At 38.3% G+C, this 17,353-nt stretch overlaps 1 protein-coding gene across 1 annotated transcript in view; it reads right to left on the bottom strand.

The window, feature by feature from the left end:
• LOC110265052 overlaps positions 1 to 17,353 on the bottom strand; it is a 36,639-nt gene that overhangs the window by 10,552 nt on the left and 8,734 nt on the right. The window contains exons 5-6 of the mRNA XM_021107806.1: positions 10,031 to 10,125; positions 8,907 to 9,001 (exon numbers count right to left, since the gene is read on the bottom strand). Coding sequence (XP_020963465.1) covers positions 8,907 to 9,001; positions 10,031 to 10,125 — 190 coding nt within the window. The remainder of the gene's footprint in view (positions 1 to 8,906; positions 9,002 to 10,030; positions 10,126 to 17,353) is intronic.

Here is a 17,353-nt window from a genome sequence, read left to right on the forward strand (position 1 = left end):
AGAAGCCTTAACAAGGCTTTAATAATAATAATGGTGGGAGAAATAGGTTTGGCAATAGCAAGCCTTTTCTATCATCTTCTGAGCAACAGACAGAGAATTCTAAGCAGAGCCTCTTTGACTTAGCAACCATAGTCTCTGATCTATCTAAGACCAGTCTTAGTTTCGTGACTGAAACAAGGTCCTCCATCAAAAATTTGGAGGCACAAGTGGGTTAACTGAGTAAAAGAGTTATTGAAACTCCTCCTAGTACTCTCCCAAGCAATACAGAAGAGAATCCCAAAAGAAAGTGCAAGGCCATAACCATCTCCAAAGTTGCCAAACCTGGAGAGAGTAAAAAGGCAGTGATTTCCAATAAGGGAGACCTTGCTGGACGTCCACTAACCATTAAGGAGTTCCCTATTGAGGAACCAAAGGAATCTGAGGCTCATACAGAGACCATAGAGATTCCACTAAACTTACTGTTGCCATTCATGAGATCTGATGAGTATTCTTCCTCTGAAGAATATGAAGATATTTTTGAAGAGCAAGTTGCTCAGTATCTAGGAGCAATCATGAAGCTGAACGCCAAGTTATTTGGTAATGAGACTTGGGAGGATGAACCTCCATTGCTCATCAATGAACTGAATGCCTTGGAAATTACCTTAGAAGAAACCGGATCCCGGAAGGTTCTTAATACCTTGTACCATAGGCACCATGACCTTTGAGAAGGCTCTGTGTGACCTGGGGTCAGGAATAAACCTCATGCCACTCTCTGTAATGGAGAAACTAGGGATCTTTGAGGTACAAGCTGCAAGAATCTCATTGGAGATGGCAGACAAATCAATAAAATAGGCTTATGGACTTGTAGAGGATGTCTTAGTGAAGGTTGAAGGCCTGTACATCCCTGCTGACTTCATAATCCTAGACACTGGGAAGGATGAGGATGAATCTATCATCCTTGGAAGACCTTTTCTAGCCACAGCAAGGGCTGTGATTGATGTGGACAGAGGAGAGTTAGTCCTTCAATTGAATGAGGACTACCTTGTGTTTAAGGCTCAAGAATCTTCTTCTATAACCATGGAGAGGAAGCATGAAAAGCTTCTCTCAATACAGAGTCAAACAGAGCCCCCACACTCAATTTCTAAGTTTGTGTTGGGAGGCCATCATCATGCTCTGAGTCTCTGTGAAGCTCTCTAAGAGCTCACTGTCAAGCTATTGACATTAAAGAAGCGCTTATTGGGAGGCAACCCAATCTTATTTATCTATGTTAATTACTTTTTCATTTCATTTTCCATTGTTATTTTATGTTTTCTTTAGGTTGATGATCATGTGAAGTCATAAAAACAGTTGCAGAATTAAAGCGAAATAAAAACACAGCATAAAAAAAAGCACACCCTGGAGGACAGGCTTACTGGCGTTTAAACGCCAGTAAGGATAGCAGAATGGGCGTTTAACACCCAGTCTGGCAGCATTTTGGGTGTTAAACGCCAGAATTGATAGACAGACTAGTGTTTAATGCCAGAAAAGGGTGTCTGGCTGTCTGGCTGGCGTTAAACGCTAGAATTGGCAGACAGACTAGCGTTTAACGCCAGAAAAGGGTGTCTGGTTGGCGTTAAACGCCAGAAAGGGGCATCAGCCTGGCGTTTAACGCCAGAAAAGGTAGCAGAGATGGTGTTAAACACCAGAAATGGCACACAGAGGGCGTTTAAATGCCAGAAAGGTGCAGGGAGCAGAATTCCTTGACACCTCAGGATCTGTGGACCTCAGAGGATCCCCACCTACCCCAACTCACTCTCTCTCCTCTTCACACCTTTCCATCCACTATTCCCCAAAAAACCATCATAAAACTCCACATACCTCACCATTCAAATTTAAAACATTTCCCTCCCAAACTCAACCCTCTCTTACATGACTTCCATCTCTCTCTTACCCTATAAATACCCCTCCTTACCACCTTCAATTTCACACATCATAAACACTTAAACCCCCATTGGCCGAATTCAAAACACCCCTCTCTCTCCTCTATTTCTTCTTCTTCTCCTCCTTTCTTTCTTCTTTTGCTCGAGGACGAGCAAACTTTTTAAGTTTGTTGTGGGAAAAAGCTCTGCTTTTTGTTTTTCCATAACCATTAATGGCACCTAAGGCCAGAGAAACCTCTAGAAAGAGGAAAGGGAAGGCAATTGCTTCCACCTCCGAGTCATGGGAGATAGAGAGATTCATCTCAAAGGTTCATCAAGACCACTTCTATGAAGTTGTGGCCAAGAAAAGGGTGATCCCCGAAGTCCCCTTCATGCTCAAAAAGGGTGAATATCCGGAGATCCGACGTGAGGTTTGGAGAAGAGGTTGGGAAGCTCTCACCAACCCCATCCAACAAGTCAGAATCTTAATGGTTAAAGAGTTCTATGCTAATGCATGTATCACTAAGAACCATGATCAAAGTGTGAACCCTAATCCAAAGAATTGGCTCATAATGGTTCGGGGAAAATACTTGGATTTCAATCCAAAAACCGTAAGGTTGGCATTCAACTTGCCAATGATGCAAGGAAATCCTCATCCTTTCACTAGAAGGGTCAACTTTGATCAAAGGTTGGACCAAGTCCTCATGGACATCTGTGTGGAAGGAGGTTAATGGAAGAGAGACTCCAAAGGCAAGTCGGTTCAACTGAGAAGTCTTGACCTCAAGCCTATGGTTAGAGGATGGTTAGAGTTCATCCAATTCTCTATCATTCCTACTAGCAACCGGTCTGAAGTTACAGTGGACCAGGCTATCATGATCCATAGTATCATGAATGAAGAGGAAGTAGAAGTTCATGAGATCATACCTCTAGAACTATACAAGGTGGCGGACAAGCCCTCCACTTTGGCAAGGTTAGCCTTCCCTCATCTCATCTGTAACCTATGCAATTCAGCTAAAATTGTCATAGAAGAAGACATCCTCACTGAAGAGGACAAGCCCATCACTAAAAAGAGGATGGAGAAAACAAGAGATGCCACTCATGGACCTCAACAAGAGCATGAGGAGATTTCTCATCAAGAAATCCCTATGATGCCTCAAGGGATGCATTTCCCTCCACACAACTATTAGGAACAACTCAACACCCCTTTAGGAGATTTGAGTTCCAACATGGAGCAACTAAAGATGGAGCACCAAGAGCACTGCATTATCCTCCATGAAATCAGAGAGGAGCAAAGAGTCATGAGGGAGGAGCAACAAAGGCACGGAAGAGATATTGAGGAGCTAAAGCACTCCATAGGATCTTCAAGAGGAAGAGCTAGCCGCTGTTACTAAGGTGGACCCGTTCTTTAATTTTCTTGTTCTTATTTTTTTCTGTTTTCGGTTTTTATGCTTTATGTTGTGTCTATGTTCTTGTCTTTATTACATGATCATTAGTGTTTAAGTGTCTATGTCTTAAAGCTATGAATGTTCTATGAATCCTTCACCTTTCTTAAATGAAAAATGTTTTCTGAAAAAGAAAAAAAAGTACATGAGTTTCGAATTCTATCTTGAAAATAGTTTAATTATTTTGATGTGGTGGCAATACTTTTTGTTTTCTAAATGAATGCTTGAACAGTGCATGTTTTTGATAGTGAAGTTTATGAATGTTAAAATTGTTGGCTCTTGAAAGAATAATAAAAAAAGAGAAATGTTATTGATAATCTGAAAAATCATAAAATTGATTATTGAAGCAAGAAAAAGTAGTGAAAAACACAAAGCTTGCGAAAAAAAATATGAGGCCAAAAAATAAAGAAAAAAAAGAAAAAGAAAAAGCCAGTAACCCTTTAAACCAAAAGGCAAGGGTAAAAAGGATCCAAGGCTTTGAGCATTAATGGATAGGAGGGCCTAAAGGAATAAAATCCTGGCCTAAGCAGCTAAATCAAGCTGTCCCTAACCATGTGCTTGTGTCGTGAAGGTGTCAAGTGAAAAGCTTGAGACTGAGCGGTTAAAGTCGTGGTCCAAGGCAAAAAGAGTGTGCTTAAGAACTCTGGGCACCTCTAACTGGGGACTCTAGCAAAGCTGAGTCACAATCTGAAAAGGTTCACTCAGTTATGTGTCTATGGCATTTATGTATCCGGTGGTAATACTGGAAAACAAAATGCTTAGGGTCACGGCCAAGACTCATAAAGTAGCTGTGTTCAAGAATCAACATACTACATTAGGAGAATCAATAACACTATCTGAATTCTAAGTTCCTATGGATGCCAATCATTCTGAACTTCAAAGGATAAAGTGAGATGCCAAAACTGTTCAGAAGCAAAAAGCTACTAGTCCCGCTCATCTAATTAAAACTAATCTTCATTGATATTTTTGAAATTTATTGTATTTTCTCATCTTTTTATCCTATTTTATTTTTAGTTGCTTGGGGACAAGCAACAATTTAAGTTTGGTGTTGTGATGAGCGGATAATTTATACCCTTTTTGGCATTATTTTTACATAGTTTTTAGTATGTTTTAGTTACTTTTTATTATATTTTTATTAGTTTTTATGCAAAAATCACATTTCTGAACTTTACTATAAGTTTGTGTATTTTTCTATAATTTCAAGTATTTTCTGACTGAAATTGAGGGACCTGAGCAAAAGTCTAATTCAGAGGCTGAGAAAGGACTGCAGATGCTGTTGGATTCTGACCCTCCTGCACCCGAAGTAGATTTTCTGAAGTTACAAAAGCCCAATTGGCGCGCTCTCAATTGCGTTGGAAAGTAGATATCTTGGGCTTTCCAGAAATGTATAATAGTCTATACTTTTTCCGAGATTTGTTGGCCCAAACTGGCGTCTAAACGCCAGCCAGAGACCCTTTTCTGGCGTAAAACACCAAACTGGCACCAGAACTGGAGTTAAACGCCCAAACTGGCATCCAAGCTGGCGTTTAACTCTAGAAAAGACCTATGTACGTGTAAAGCTCAATGCTCAGCCCAAGCACAGATCAAGTGGGCCCCGAAAGCGGATTTCTGCGCTATCTGCACTTAGTTACTTATTTTCTGTAATCCTTAGTAACTAGTTTAGTATAAATAGTACTTTTTACTGTTGTATTCGCATACCTTTTATCATCTTTACATTTGGGAGGCTGGCCATTCGACCATGCCTAGGCCTTTTTCTCTTATGTATTTTCTACGGTGGAGTTTCTATACCTCATAGACTAAGGTGTGGAGCTCTGCTGTTCTTTATGAATTAATGCAAGTACTATTGTTTCTCTTTGAATTCACGCTTACTTCTTCTCTAAGATATACTCTCGTACTTAATTCAGTTAAATCAGAATGAAGGGGTGACCCATGACAATCACCCACTATCTTCGTTACTCGCTTAGCCAAGATCCGCGTGCCTGACAACCACAAGCGGTCTACATGATGTTCAACGTAGTCATTGGACGACAGCCGGAGTATAATCTCTTGGGTTTCTAATTCACGGACTGAGTCCGTGAGGTTATAACCTTCGTGGTAGAGGCTAGAACCAATTGCCAGCATTCCTGAGATTCGGAAAGTCTAAACCTTGTCTGTGGTATTCCGAGTAGGATCTAGGACGGGATGATTGTGACGAGCTTCAAACTCGCGAATGTTGGGCGCAGTGACAGTGTGCAAAAGGATAGAGAGATCCTATTCCGACACAAGTGAGAACCGATAGATAATTAGCCGTGCGATAGCTGTACCTGGTATTTTTCATCTGAGACGAGAAATCCGACAGTTGATTAGCCATGCAGAAACCGTACTTAGACCATTTTCACTGAGAGGATCATACAGCTTGCCATGGAAGGAAGCACGTATGATTGGATGAACATAGTAGGAAAGCAGGGGTTCAGAAGCAACAAAGCATCTCCAAATGCTTATCTGAAATTTCCACCAATGAATTACATATATATCTTTATTTTACTTTATGTTTTATTTATCTTTTAATTATCAAAACTTCATAACCATTTGAATCCGCTTGACTAAGATTTACAGGATGACCATAGCTTGCTTCAAGCCGAGAATCTCTGTGGGATCGACTCTTACTCGCGTAAGGTTTTATTACTTGGACGACCCAGTGCACTTGCTGGTTAGTTGTACTGGAGTTGTGAAAAGTGTGATCACAATTCCGTGCACCAGGCATCTTGAATAAAATGTGGTCTTCCCATAACTGTAGAACCAGTTCTCTCTTTGCCACATCAATTATGGCATTTGCAGTGGCTAGGAAAGGTCTTCGAAGGATGATTGACTCATCCTCATCCTCTCCAGTATCTAAGATTAGGAAGTCTGCAGGGATGTAAAAGTTTTCAACCTTTACTATGACATCTTCCACCAGACTATATGCCTTTTTCAGTGATTTGTCTGCCATCTCCAATGAGACTTTTGTAGCTTGCACCTCGAAAATTTCTAGTCTCTCCATTACAGAGAGAGGCATGAGGTTTATGCTTGACCTAGGTTGCATAAATTCAGCTCCTTGGTCAGCACTGGAGGTTCTTCCTCCAATGTCTCTGTTCCAAATTACTTGGTATTTAGCTTCATGAGAATTTCTAGGTACCGAGAAACTTGCTCTCCACTAGTTTCCTCGTCCTCATCGGAGGAGGAGTATTCTTTAGAGCCCATAAGTTGCAACAGGGCATTCAAGGGAACCTCTATGGTCTCTTCATGAGCCTTGGTTTCCTTTAGTTCTTCAACATGGAAGTCCTTAGTGGGCATTGAACGCCCAGCTATTCCCTTGCTGGTGTTCAATGCCAGAACTTGTTCTTCCTTGGGCGTTGAACGCCCAACTACTCCATTGCTGGCGTTCAACGCCAATGACTGCTCCTTCTTGGGCGTTGAACGCCCAGCTGCTCCCTTGTTGGCATTCAACGCCAGAGCATCCCCTTCAGATTCGGCCTCATCCTCTACAGTGATGGCCTTGCACTCTTCCATTGAGTTGACTTCAATGTTACTTGGGAGAGTGTTAGGAGGGGTCTCAGGGATTCTCTTACTCAACTACCAACTTGTACCTCCAAATTTTTAATGGAGGACCTAGTTTCTGTCATGAAACTATGAGTGGTCTTAGAGAGCTCGGAGACTATGGTGGCTAAGTCAGAGAGGCTCTGCCTAGAAGTCTCCATTTGATGCTGAGAAGGTGGGAATTAATGGTTTGTTGTTGAACCTATTCTGATTTCTTCCACCTTGGTTGTTGTTGAAGCCTTATTGAGGCTTCTATTGATCCTTCCATGAAAAGTTAGGATGATTCCTCCATGATGGGTTGTAGGTGTTTCTATAAGGCTCAATATTGGGATTCCCCATATAATTAACACTACAAGAAAAACACCCATTCAGGTACACTTGAAAAGTGTAGCCAAAAATAAAAAAATAATGCCTTAGGCTAAGGCTACGCTTTTCGGGCTACGGAGACGCTTTAGTGGGGGATGCCTATTCTGCCGTTGCCTATTCTTAAAGGCTACGCTTTTCTGCACCAAGGGATATGCTTTTGGCATTTGAGAAAGGGTGCGCTTTTCAAGTGATGTTGTACACGACCAAAGGCTACACTTTTCAGCTTCTATTTTTACCAGAATAGGCTATGCTTTTCAGTGCTACTGCATCACCTGTAAAGCGTAGCTACGTTGTATACTATGGCTACTCTTTATAAGTGTAGCCTTAGGTCCCTCATTTATTTTTGGATACTATGCTACTGTATATAAGTGTAGCTTTAGGTCCCTTATTTTTTTATTTTCTGAATAAAAATAATAATAATAATAATAATAATAATAATAATAATAATAATAATAATAATAATTGCATTTTTAATTAAATGAGTTAAATATTATAAAATAAAAATAAATACATAATTATACTAAATAATTTCTTTAAATAATAAAAATTATCTCTAACCAAAATATATTTATAATAATAATCCAAAAATACTAGAATGAAGTTAATTGTGAATATTCATACATCTCACACTAAAGTAAGCATAGCCATATCAAAATAACCATAATACCACTTAGGTTTTACTACTAATAGTCTACAAAAAACATATCCTACATAAGTATCTTCTAATAAAAGTCATTAGTCAACTAACTATACATGTATCCATTCCCAACACTACTCTATCTTAGCCAATAAACCACAATAATGATCAGCTTAATCTTCATTATTATCCTGCATAATTATATAGAAAAGTAGTTAGAAAAATATTCATAATGACATTCGCAATTATAAAAATTAAAAAATCAAACTCAAAACTATCAATGACTGATATCATTAATTCTTTCTGTACCTTGTACAAGTTTCACAAATAAAATCAGAAATAACCAAGTCATACTATATCTGCTGTTTTATGTCATATATACCAAGTCATCCCATGTTTCTAGTTCATGGTGAAAAGGAAATAACTAAAAATAGCAATACAACTTTTAGCCACAGCAAACAGAAGTACAGAAAATTAGAAATACAACAACCAGAATTGCACAAACAAATTTCAGCTATAGCAATACAACTTCGTTAAAGTGTTAATAAAGCCAACAACATATGAATTTCAGTCATAGCAATTAATGTGAATGCAAGCAAAAAACTATGGAACAAGGAACAGAAGGACATACCACATCTATGTTCGGAAAATGAGTTGATCCATGAGCGCTATTCGCATCAATTGGAGAGAGTTGGGTGTCTTGTAATAAAGCTTCAAGTTCTTCTGGCCTCATTCCAGGTTCAAATCACTGCAGTATTAACTTGACCATATTCCGCAACCCATGAATCTCTTCTCTTGTTTCTGCTGCTTGGCCTCCATGTCTCCAAGTTTATCCTTCAAAGTTGTCAAAAACTTGTTCTATAATTTGATCCTGTTCAAAAACTTGTTTATCAATGTGTACATTTTGAGTGAGTCAAACTTGAATTTTCATTTTAGACAAGATCTAATAGCACAATCATTTCACAACATTTTAAGAATGTAGAGCTGACAATATCAAAAAAGATAATAAATAAATAAAAGGGTAATTACCGCTTGGAGAAATTACTGTCAGAGGTGACAGTGATCTTGTTCCTCTCATGGGAGACAGTGACAGAATCACCAAGAGCACCAGCTATGCCACCAACCTTAATCAAAGTATGGGAAAAGGCAAATACAGTAAAATTTGTATCACCAAATAAATAAATAATTGTAGATCAATTAAATAAGTGCAGTATCTGAAATAAATAAATGCAGATCCATTATTTTACTTATTTATTTATTGTTAACTTTGAAATCAAGGCTGCTAAATTTCCTTACCCAGATTTTAGAACAATATATGTTTTGGTTTGAATGAGGTTGGAAACAAAGGCTATTTATGCAAAATCATAAACTCACCCAGATTTATGAACTTGAAATAAATAAATCAAATTAGACATAATAAATAAATTAATAATAGTGACAAGCATACAGAAACCCAGAATCAGTCTTATTCCTTTTTGTATGGATTAAGAGTGAAATCAATCAACAACACTAAGCAGCAAACTGTGCACTCATACAAAGGTTTTGGTCATGGGAGGCAACGTTGAGGTCTAAAATAGCATTAATCTCTTTCACTTTTTAATGTAGCACAGCACAAAGCAGAAACAAAAGAAAACACAACAAGTAATTTCACTCAGCAATCTCCTGATTTCTATCAAAGATTCTAACAATAGTTTTCCGTGGGCAGCATCTGTCTATAATAAATCCTTCAAGATTTGGTTCTCTCACGAAAATTCCAGAGTTTTAAAATCCATTTTGATCAAAACACAAATCAAATTGCTTAATGATTAAAGTACTTTTTTGTCTAGCTGCTAGCCTCTCTTGTAGACAGTTATCACATCATATAAGATTTGGAAGAAAAGCCACTGTTTGTTGAGCAACGGGCAGCAACAATAACTGGAAATCTCACAAACCAGTCGCGGCTATCGTCGGCAAAAATCTCACAGCAAAAACAAAAAATGGTAATAACAACAAGGTGGTCTACAAGAATTGCATGTTAAGAACATTAACAAGACACATAAAACTATAGAAGCAAACTTCAGGAAGACCTACGAATATAAAAAAAAAAACAAAATAACAAACCTTTTATCAAGACTGTAGGCCCTGGATTTCAAAAATTTATCTTGGCTGATTACGGCTTCTAAATTCTTTGCAAGAGTAGGAAGTTTGAGTGCCTTAAGTTGTCGTATATCCAAGTAAGTTTCAAAGAAGTACATAAAGATCATAAACCCTGAAAATTGATTAGATGAAAAAAATAAATTAGGTATATCCTATAAGTTTCTAACATGTAATTTTACCACAGTCATACACAGATTAAAATAATTTTCAGATGAGGCACAAAACAACTCAAAGTTTCTTTCCAGTTCATTTTAATTTCGTGCAATGGTAACTTGAAAAGTAGTACAACACGAAATGGAAAATTCGAACTGACAATGAGTCTAACTCATTTATTAAACAAATTTTGGCATGGAACTGATAGGCAGAAACCATAATACCTGACTTTAATTACTCATCCATGGCCTAGTCAAGGGCTTTCTGAGCTAGTTTGGTCAATGGAGGATGCTCGGGGCTAAAGAAATACAAGTCAAATTTCCCAAGTAGCTCTACTACTTCTTTCGGTACTTTGAAAAGAAAAATTCCATTGGCTCTCAAGAATTTTGCAGCTTTACTTGTTCCTAAAAGAATACAAAAAAATTATGTTAGTGCTTATGAGTAGAAGAAAGGCACAGAGCAATAAATTTAGAAAATTGATTCATTCAACTTCATGAAATCAAGATGGAAGGACATTGCTTTCTGATCAGCACTAAAACAGCACACACTTCAGGATTGCTATTAAAGACTGAAGTTGGAAATCAAATTTCATTTAGTATCCAATCCAAATTTTGACCTGACCTTCCCACGATCTACAACCATAAAATTTTACCATTGCATTTCTCACTACAAAAAAAAGGCCTATGGTCACGGTAAAACGTGACCATACCTAGTAAAAAGGGTGACCATAGATCTATGGTCACGATTTTGGACCTATGGTCATGGTTTTTTATTGTGGCCTATTCTCTCGTGGCCATAGGTCTATGGTCACGGTTTTTTTATCTATGGTCACGGTTTCTATGGTCACAGTTTCCATTTTCAAATCCTGACACTTTAGGCCACGTTTTTTCACCGTGACCATAGGTTAATCTATGGTCACGCGTAAAAACCGTGACCATAGACTCTATAGTCACCCCTCCATAAAACCGTGACCACAGCCTTATCTATGGTCACTGATAAACCACTATTTTATGGTTTATCTTGTGCCCAATTGAGTGGTTTTTATCAAGTCTTTGCACACTTATTCATACTAATTTCATGGTTTTACATTTTCCTTCCTAATTTTGTGCTATGATTGAAAACATGCTTCTTTGACCTTAAATTTGCTATGTTTAAATCCTCTCTTATTACCATTCGATGCCTTGATATGTGTGTTAAGTGTTTTCAGAGATTACAAGGCAGGAATAGCTTAAAGGATGGAAAGGAAGCATGCAAAAGTGGAAGGAATACAAGAAACTGAAGGAATTGCTGAGCTATCCAGCCTGACCTCTTCGCACTCAATCGATCATAACTTGAGCTACAGAGGTTCAAATGAGGCGGGTCTAGTTGCGTTGGAAAGCTAACATCCGAGGCTTCGTAACAATATATAATTTGCCATAGATGCTTTGAAGATAGGTGATGCGCACGCGTGACCTGGCAAAAATCCAATCCACGCTCAAGCGTGGACGACGCTCACGCGTGACTTTGCCGCGTGCTAGACGTATCAGAAATTCCTGGGGGCGATTTTTGGGCTGTTTTTGACCCAGTTTTCGGCCTAGAAAACACATATTAGAGGCTATAAAGTGGGGGAATCAATCAATTCATTGAGACAACTTTCATATTCACAATTTTAGGTTTTAGATGTAGTTTTAGAGAGAGAGGTTCTTTCCTCTCTCTTAGGTTTTAGAATTAGGATTTCTCTTAGTTTATGGTTATTTCTTCATTCCAGGTTCAATGTTCCTTTATTTTAGTTTCTCTTCTACTTTTATTTACTCTATTACTTTAGTTGCTCTATTTCTCTTGGTAATTACTTATGTTGCCAAATTGGTTTATGAACTCTTCATGTTGGATTTGAATTTATGTTTAAATGCAATTTGAGGTATTTTAGATTTATGATTGCTTTCTTCTATTTATGATATAAGTAATTTAGTTTTTTCCCCCTTTGCTTTGGTTAAGTAATTGGTGACACTCGAGTTATTAAACTCAGCAGTTGATTGAAAATTGGAAATTTCTTATTGATTTGGATCCCTCTAAAGCTAGTCTTTCCACAGGAGTTGATTAGGACTTGAGGAATCAAATTGGTTAGTCCACTTGACTTTCCTTTATTTAGTAAGGGTTAACTAAGTGGGAGCAATAACAATTCTCATCACATCTGATAAGGATAACTAGGATGGGATTTCCAGTTCTCATACCTTGCCAAGAGTTTTCTTAATTATTAATTTATTTTTCTTGTCATTTAAATTACTTGTTCCTTATTCTAAAAAAAACCCAAAAATTATACCTTTTCCATAACCAATAATAAATCATACTTCCCTACAATTCCTTGAGAGGCGACCCGAGGTTTAAATACTTCGGTTATAAATTTTACTGGGTTTTGTTACTTGTGACAACCAAATTTTTGTACGAAAGGATTTTCTGTTGGTTTAGGAACTATACTTACAACGAGCTTTTAATTGCGAATTTCTAGACCACACAAAAGTCCCAACGTCAGTCACCCCACCTTAAAACCGTGACCATAGCCATATCTATGGTCACCCCACCTTAAAACCATGACCATAGCCTTATCTATGGTCACGATTTTTACCGTGACCATAGACTCTATGGTCACCCCTCCTTAAAACCGTGACCATAGCCTCTATGGTCACCCCTCCTTAAAATCGTGACCATAGCCCTATCTATAGTCACGGTTTTTTGCCGTGACCATAGCTTTTATGGTCACCCCACCTTAAAACTGTGACCATAGCCTTATCTATGGTCACCCCACAAAACCGTGATCATAGAACCTGGGATTTAGAGGCACTCCTAAAACTAAGAGAAATCCTAAATCCTAATCCTAAGAGAGAGGAGAGAACCTCTCTCTCTAAAAACTACATCTACTCCTAAAATTATGAATATGAGAGCCTTCCTCTGAATGGATGCAATCCCTCTACTTTATAGCCTCTAATATGAGTTTTCTGGGCCGCAAACTGGGTCAAAAACAGCCTAGAAATCGCTGGAGAAGAATTCAAATACGCTGATTTCTGTCACTGCGATGCGGCCGCATGGAGCACGCGGTCGCGTTGCCTAGCGTCAGGGCAACTGTAGCATATTATATATCAAATCGAAGCCCCGGACATTAGCTTTCCAATGCAACTAGAACCGCGTCTTTTGGACCTTTGTAGCTAAAGTTATAGCCGTTTGAGTGTGAAGAGGTCAGGCTGGACAGCTTAGCAATTTCTCCAACTTCTTGTATTCCTTCAACTTTTGCATGCTTCCTTTTTATCCTCTGAACCATTCCTACCCTGTAATCTCTAAAATCACTTAACACACATATCAAGACATCTAATGGTAATAAGATAGGATTAAACATAGGGAATTTGAGGCCAAAGAAGCATGTTTTCAATCAAAGCACATAATTAGGAAGGCAAATGTAAAACCATGCAAATAGCATGAATAAGTGGGTAAAGAGTTGATAAAATCCACTCAATTGAACACAAGATAAACCATGAAATAGTAGTTTATCAACCTCCCCACACTTAAACATTAGCATGTCCTCATGCTAAGCTCAAGAGAAGCTATAAAGGATTGAAGAGGAATGGTAGAATGCATGAAATGCAACCTATGAATGCAACTAAATGCAGAATGCTTCTACCTACTTGGTTTAAAAGTAAATAAATTCTCCAACACAAACATAAATCAGATTTCACTAATTCAAATCATACAATAAAAATCAAGTAAACTTGTAAGAAGACAGCTCATGAAAGCAGGGAACATAGAATCAAGCATTGAACCCTCACTGGTAGTGTATATCACTCTAATCTCTCAAGTGTATAGGGTTATTCACTCTATTCTTCTCTAATCATGCTTTCTAAACCTTGTTCTTCATCTAACCAATCAACAAATATTTAATGTACCAATGCAAACATCATGAGGTCTTTGCAAGGTTGTAATGGGGCTGAGGTAAAGGTAAGGATATATGTATGGCCAAGTGAGCTATAATATGAATCTTCAATTAACCTAAGCTCTCACCTAATATACATATACTCTATATATTTTTAAATTCATGCCTAGCTACCCATAATTCCCACTTTTGTATAATTCCCATACTCATGTACCAAATTTTCTTTAATTTTTATCACATGTGCATTGATCTTTTATTAAACTTAATATTGGGGTAATTTTGTCCCCTTATTTATTCATTTATATTATATATTTTTTTCTTTTTCTCTTTTTCTCTTTTTTTTTTAAGTCTGAATCATAAAAGCAAACATAACTTATCAATGCACATGGATTCTCCATTATTTTTCTATTTTGGTTTTTCATGAGTAGGTTCCCAAATTCCCAATATTCAAATAAATTAGAAACATAATACATTCCCTTATTAACCCATGTTCCCACAGTTTCCCCACACTTAGTTGATGCACAATCTCTATCTTAAGCTAACCAAAGATTCATTTGGGATGTTTAATTGTTTTTCTGCTTAAGGCTAGTGATGTGATAAAATATAAAATAAATGGGATTAAAAGGCTCAAAGTGGCTGACAAGGGTGATTTAAAGAGTAGGCTTATTTGGGATAAGTGAGCTAAAATCAAATAATGGACTCAATCATATGCAAACATGTAAATACACTAAATATTGGACATATAGACTGAAACAGAGTAAAGATCACAATTATAGAGAAGTAAACACACAAGAATAATATTTATGGTTAAATAATGTAACCATGTAAATAAGCTCAAAATCTTACAGGCTGTGTGTTCTTTGGCTCAAAAACTGTGTTCCAATTACAACTTCAAACAAATTTAACACAAAAGAAATTTTTTTAAATTAGTGAAATACTATAAAATTTCTTGAAAAAGAAAATATTACTTCAACCAAGTAGTAACTAAATGCATAAAATCAAATAAACATGCAATTAAATATGCAAATGCAACAACTAACAAGTAAAAAAATAAAACATTGGTGTTTGAGATAGGAAGGTACTAACCCACGGAGATCGGTATCGACCTCCCCACACTTAAAGATTGCACCGTCCTTGGTGCATGCTGAGATTTGCAGGTGGACGGGTTGTTTCAACTGTTGCTTTTCTCTAAGGATTTTGCAGATGGACTTGTTTGTCTCCCCATGGAAATGTCTTCCGGTTCTCTTCCGGGTGGCCATCCTGAAAGAAAAAGGGAAGAAAAGTAACCCAGAAATAAAGATAAGAAAATAATTTAAAACATAGGTTGGTTAATGCCAAAGAATTAGGGTCTCAATTACATGGTAGCTACAACATGCAAGTGAGAAAATAATAGAAGCACATGGCATACCAGTGGTGCAAAAATGTTGCAACAATGAGGGAGAGTGTGGGTAAGGAGAGATAATATAAATTCATATCAATGTAAAAGTAATACAGGTATAAAAGATTGGCATTGATATAAATAATATTACCTATTCAAAATAAAACAAGTCACTAAGCATCAAGAAAATACCAGGAAAGATGTAACAGTTGAATAAGAATATTTGAACACCAATAATAATTTTAGGAAAATAAAAATATGCAATGAATGAAAGTATGCAAATAAATTAAATAAAATAAAATGAAAGTGAGAGAAAATAAGAAGGGAAGAAAAAAGAAGTAAGAAAAGATAAGAAGAATAAGGATTCGGAGAAGAAAAGATAAGAAAAATTGGCACTAATCTGGATAGGTTGTGCGACGCAGGCGACGCGGTCGCGTGGGTGACGCGGTCGCGTGGTGCGCAAATAACGTTAGGCGACGCGGACGTGTGGGACACGTGATCGCGTGACTTGATTTGTGCTGGTGGCGCGAGTGTAGCCTCGCGGTCGCACAACTCTTTGTTCAAAACTTAGTCTTGCCAAAATCCTGGGTGACGCGGTCGCATGGTTGACGCGATCGCGTGAGTGGCCATCATGGGGATATGACGCGGACGCGTGGGGCACGCGTTCGCGTGGTGAGGCTTGGGCTTCCAGCACGATTCCAGCCCAACTCCAGCTCAACTTTCGGCCATGCACCCGGTTGACGTCGATTTTCAGGTCACGCGGCCGCGTGGGTGACGCGGTCGCGTGGGAGGCCATTATTCCCAAGTGACGCGGACGCGTGGGGCATGCGTCCGCATGGGTAGAATTGTGCCATTGGCACGCCTCCAGCGCTGATCCTGCGAAACTCTCTGTTCATATTAATATTGTCTCCCATCTCCTTGCGACGCGGACGCGTCGTTGATGCAGTCGCGTCGCGTGCTCGCTCTTTTTTTTTTTATCTGAAAAGATGCAGAATGCAGTGTTAATATGAATGTGATGCAAAACTCCAGGTTCAATATAATAAAATAAAACTCGAAAAACAAATAAAACTAAATAAAAATGAAAAAGGAACGATCATACCATGGTGGGTTGTCTCCCACCTAGCACTTTTAGTTAAAGTCCTTAAGTTGGACATTTGATGAGCTCCCTATTATGGTGGCTTGTGTTTGAACTCATCCAGGAATCTCCACCAATGTTTGTGATTCCAGTAACCTCCGGGGTCCCAAACTAGGCGCAGAAAGCCTTCAAGTAAGTTAAAGCAAGTGACAAGGCCCCAAGAGTGGTGATTGGTAGAATGGATTCCGGGGTCCCAGACCTTGCCTTTGCACCCATCTTCTTGTTGATCATCATTTTTCCACTTGGGTGGTGAACAGTCGGAATTCTCACTGAGACATCCAAACAGCTTCCTAGACCCATTCAGTTGAGTTTAATACCAACCTTTGCATTTAAACTTAAAGCTTCCAACCATAATGAACCTTTCTTGACAATTCTTATCACTGGCCATCTTCCTCTTACTCTTAATGCCACAAAGAGCTCTAAGTTGACCATCCGTCTCCAGTAGCCCATATTCAAGTGGGATTAGAAAGCTATGGGATATGAATTTTAACCACTTGAATGTTGTGAAGGATGATGGCAACTTAGGGGGAGGTGTTTTTAATGAAATTACAAGCTCCACTCCCTTGTGCTCTTCTCTGATAATTACCACCTCTTTGCAAAACGATTCCTCCCACATGTTGGAGGTTCCGTATAGTGTCAACTTCTGAACCTTCTCCAACTAGTTCTCTACCTCTAAGTTCTTCTTCTTCGTGTTGGAGGGTACGGGAACCTTTCGTTACTTCTCTTCTAACTTAACCTTCTTTCGATGGTTCTCCTTCTCCAACTTTAACTTTTTC

The sequence above is a fragment of the Arachis ipaensis genome, chromosome B07, assembly GCF_000816755.2.
Source record: "Arachis ipaensis cultivar K30076 chromosome B07, Araip1.1, whole genome shotgun sequence".
In the NCBI taxonomy this organism is placed as follows: Eukaryota; Viridiplantae; Streptophyta; class Magnoliopsida; order Fabales; family Fabaceae; genus Arachis; species Arachis ipaensis.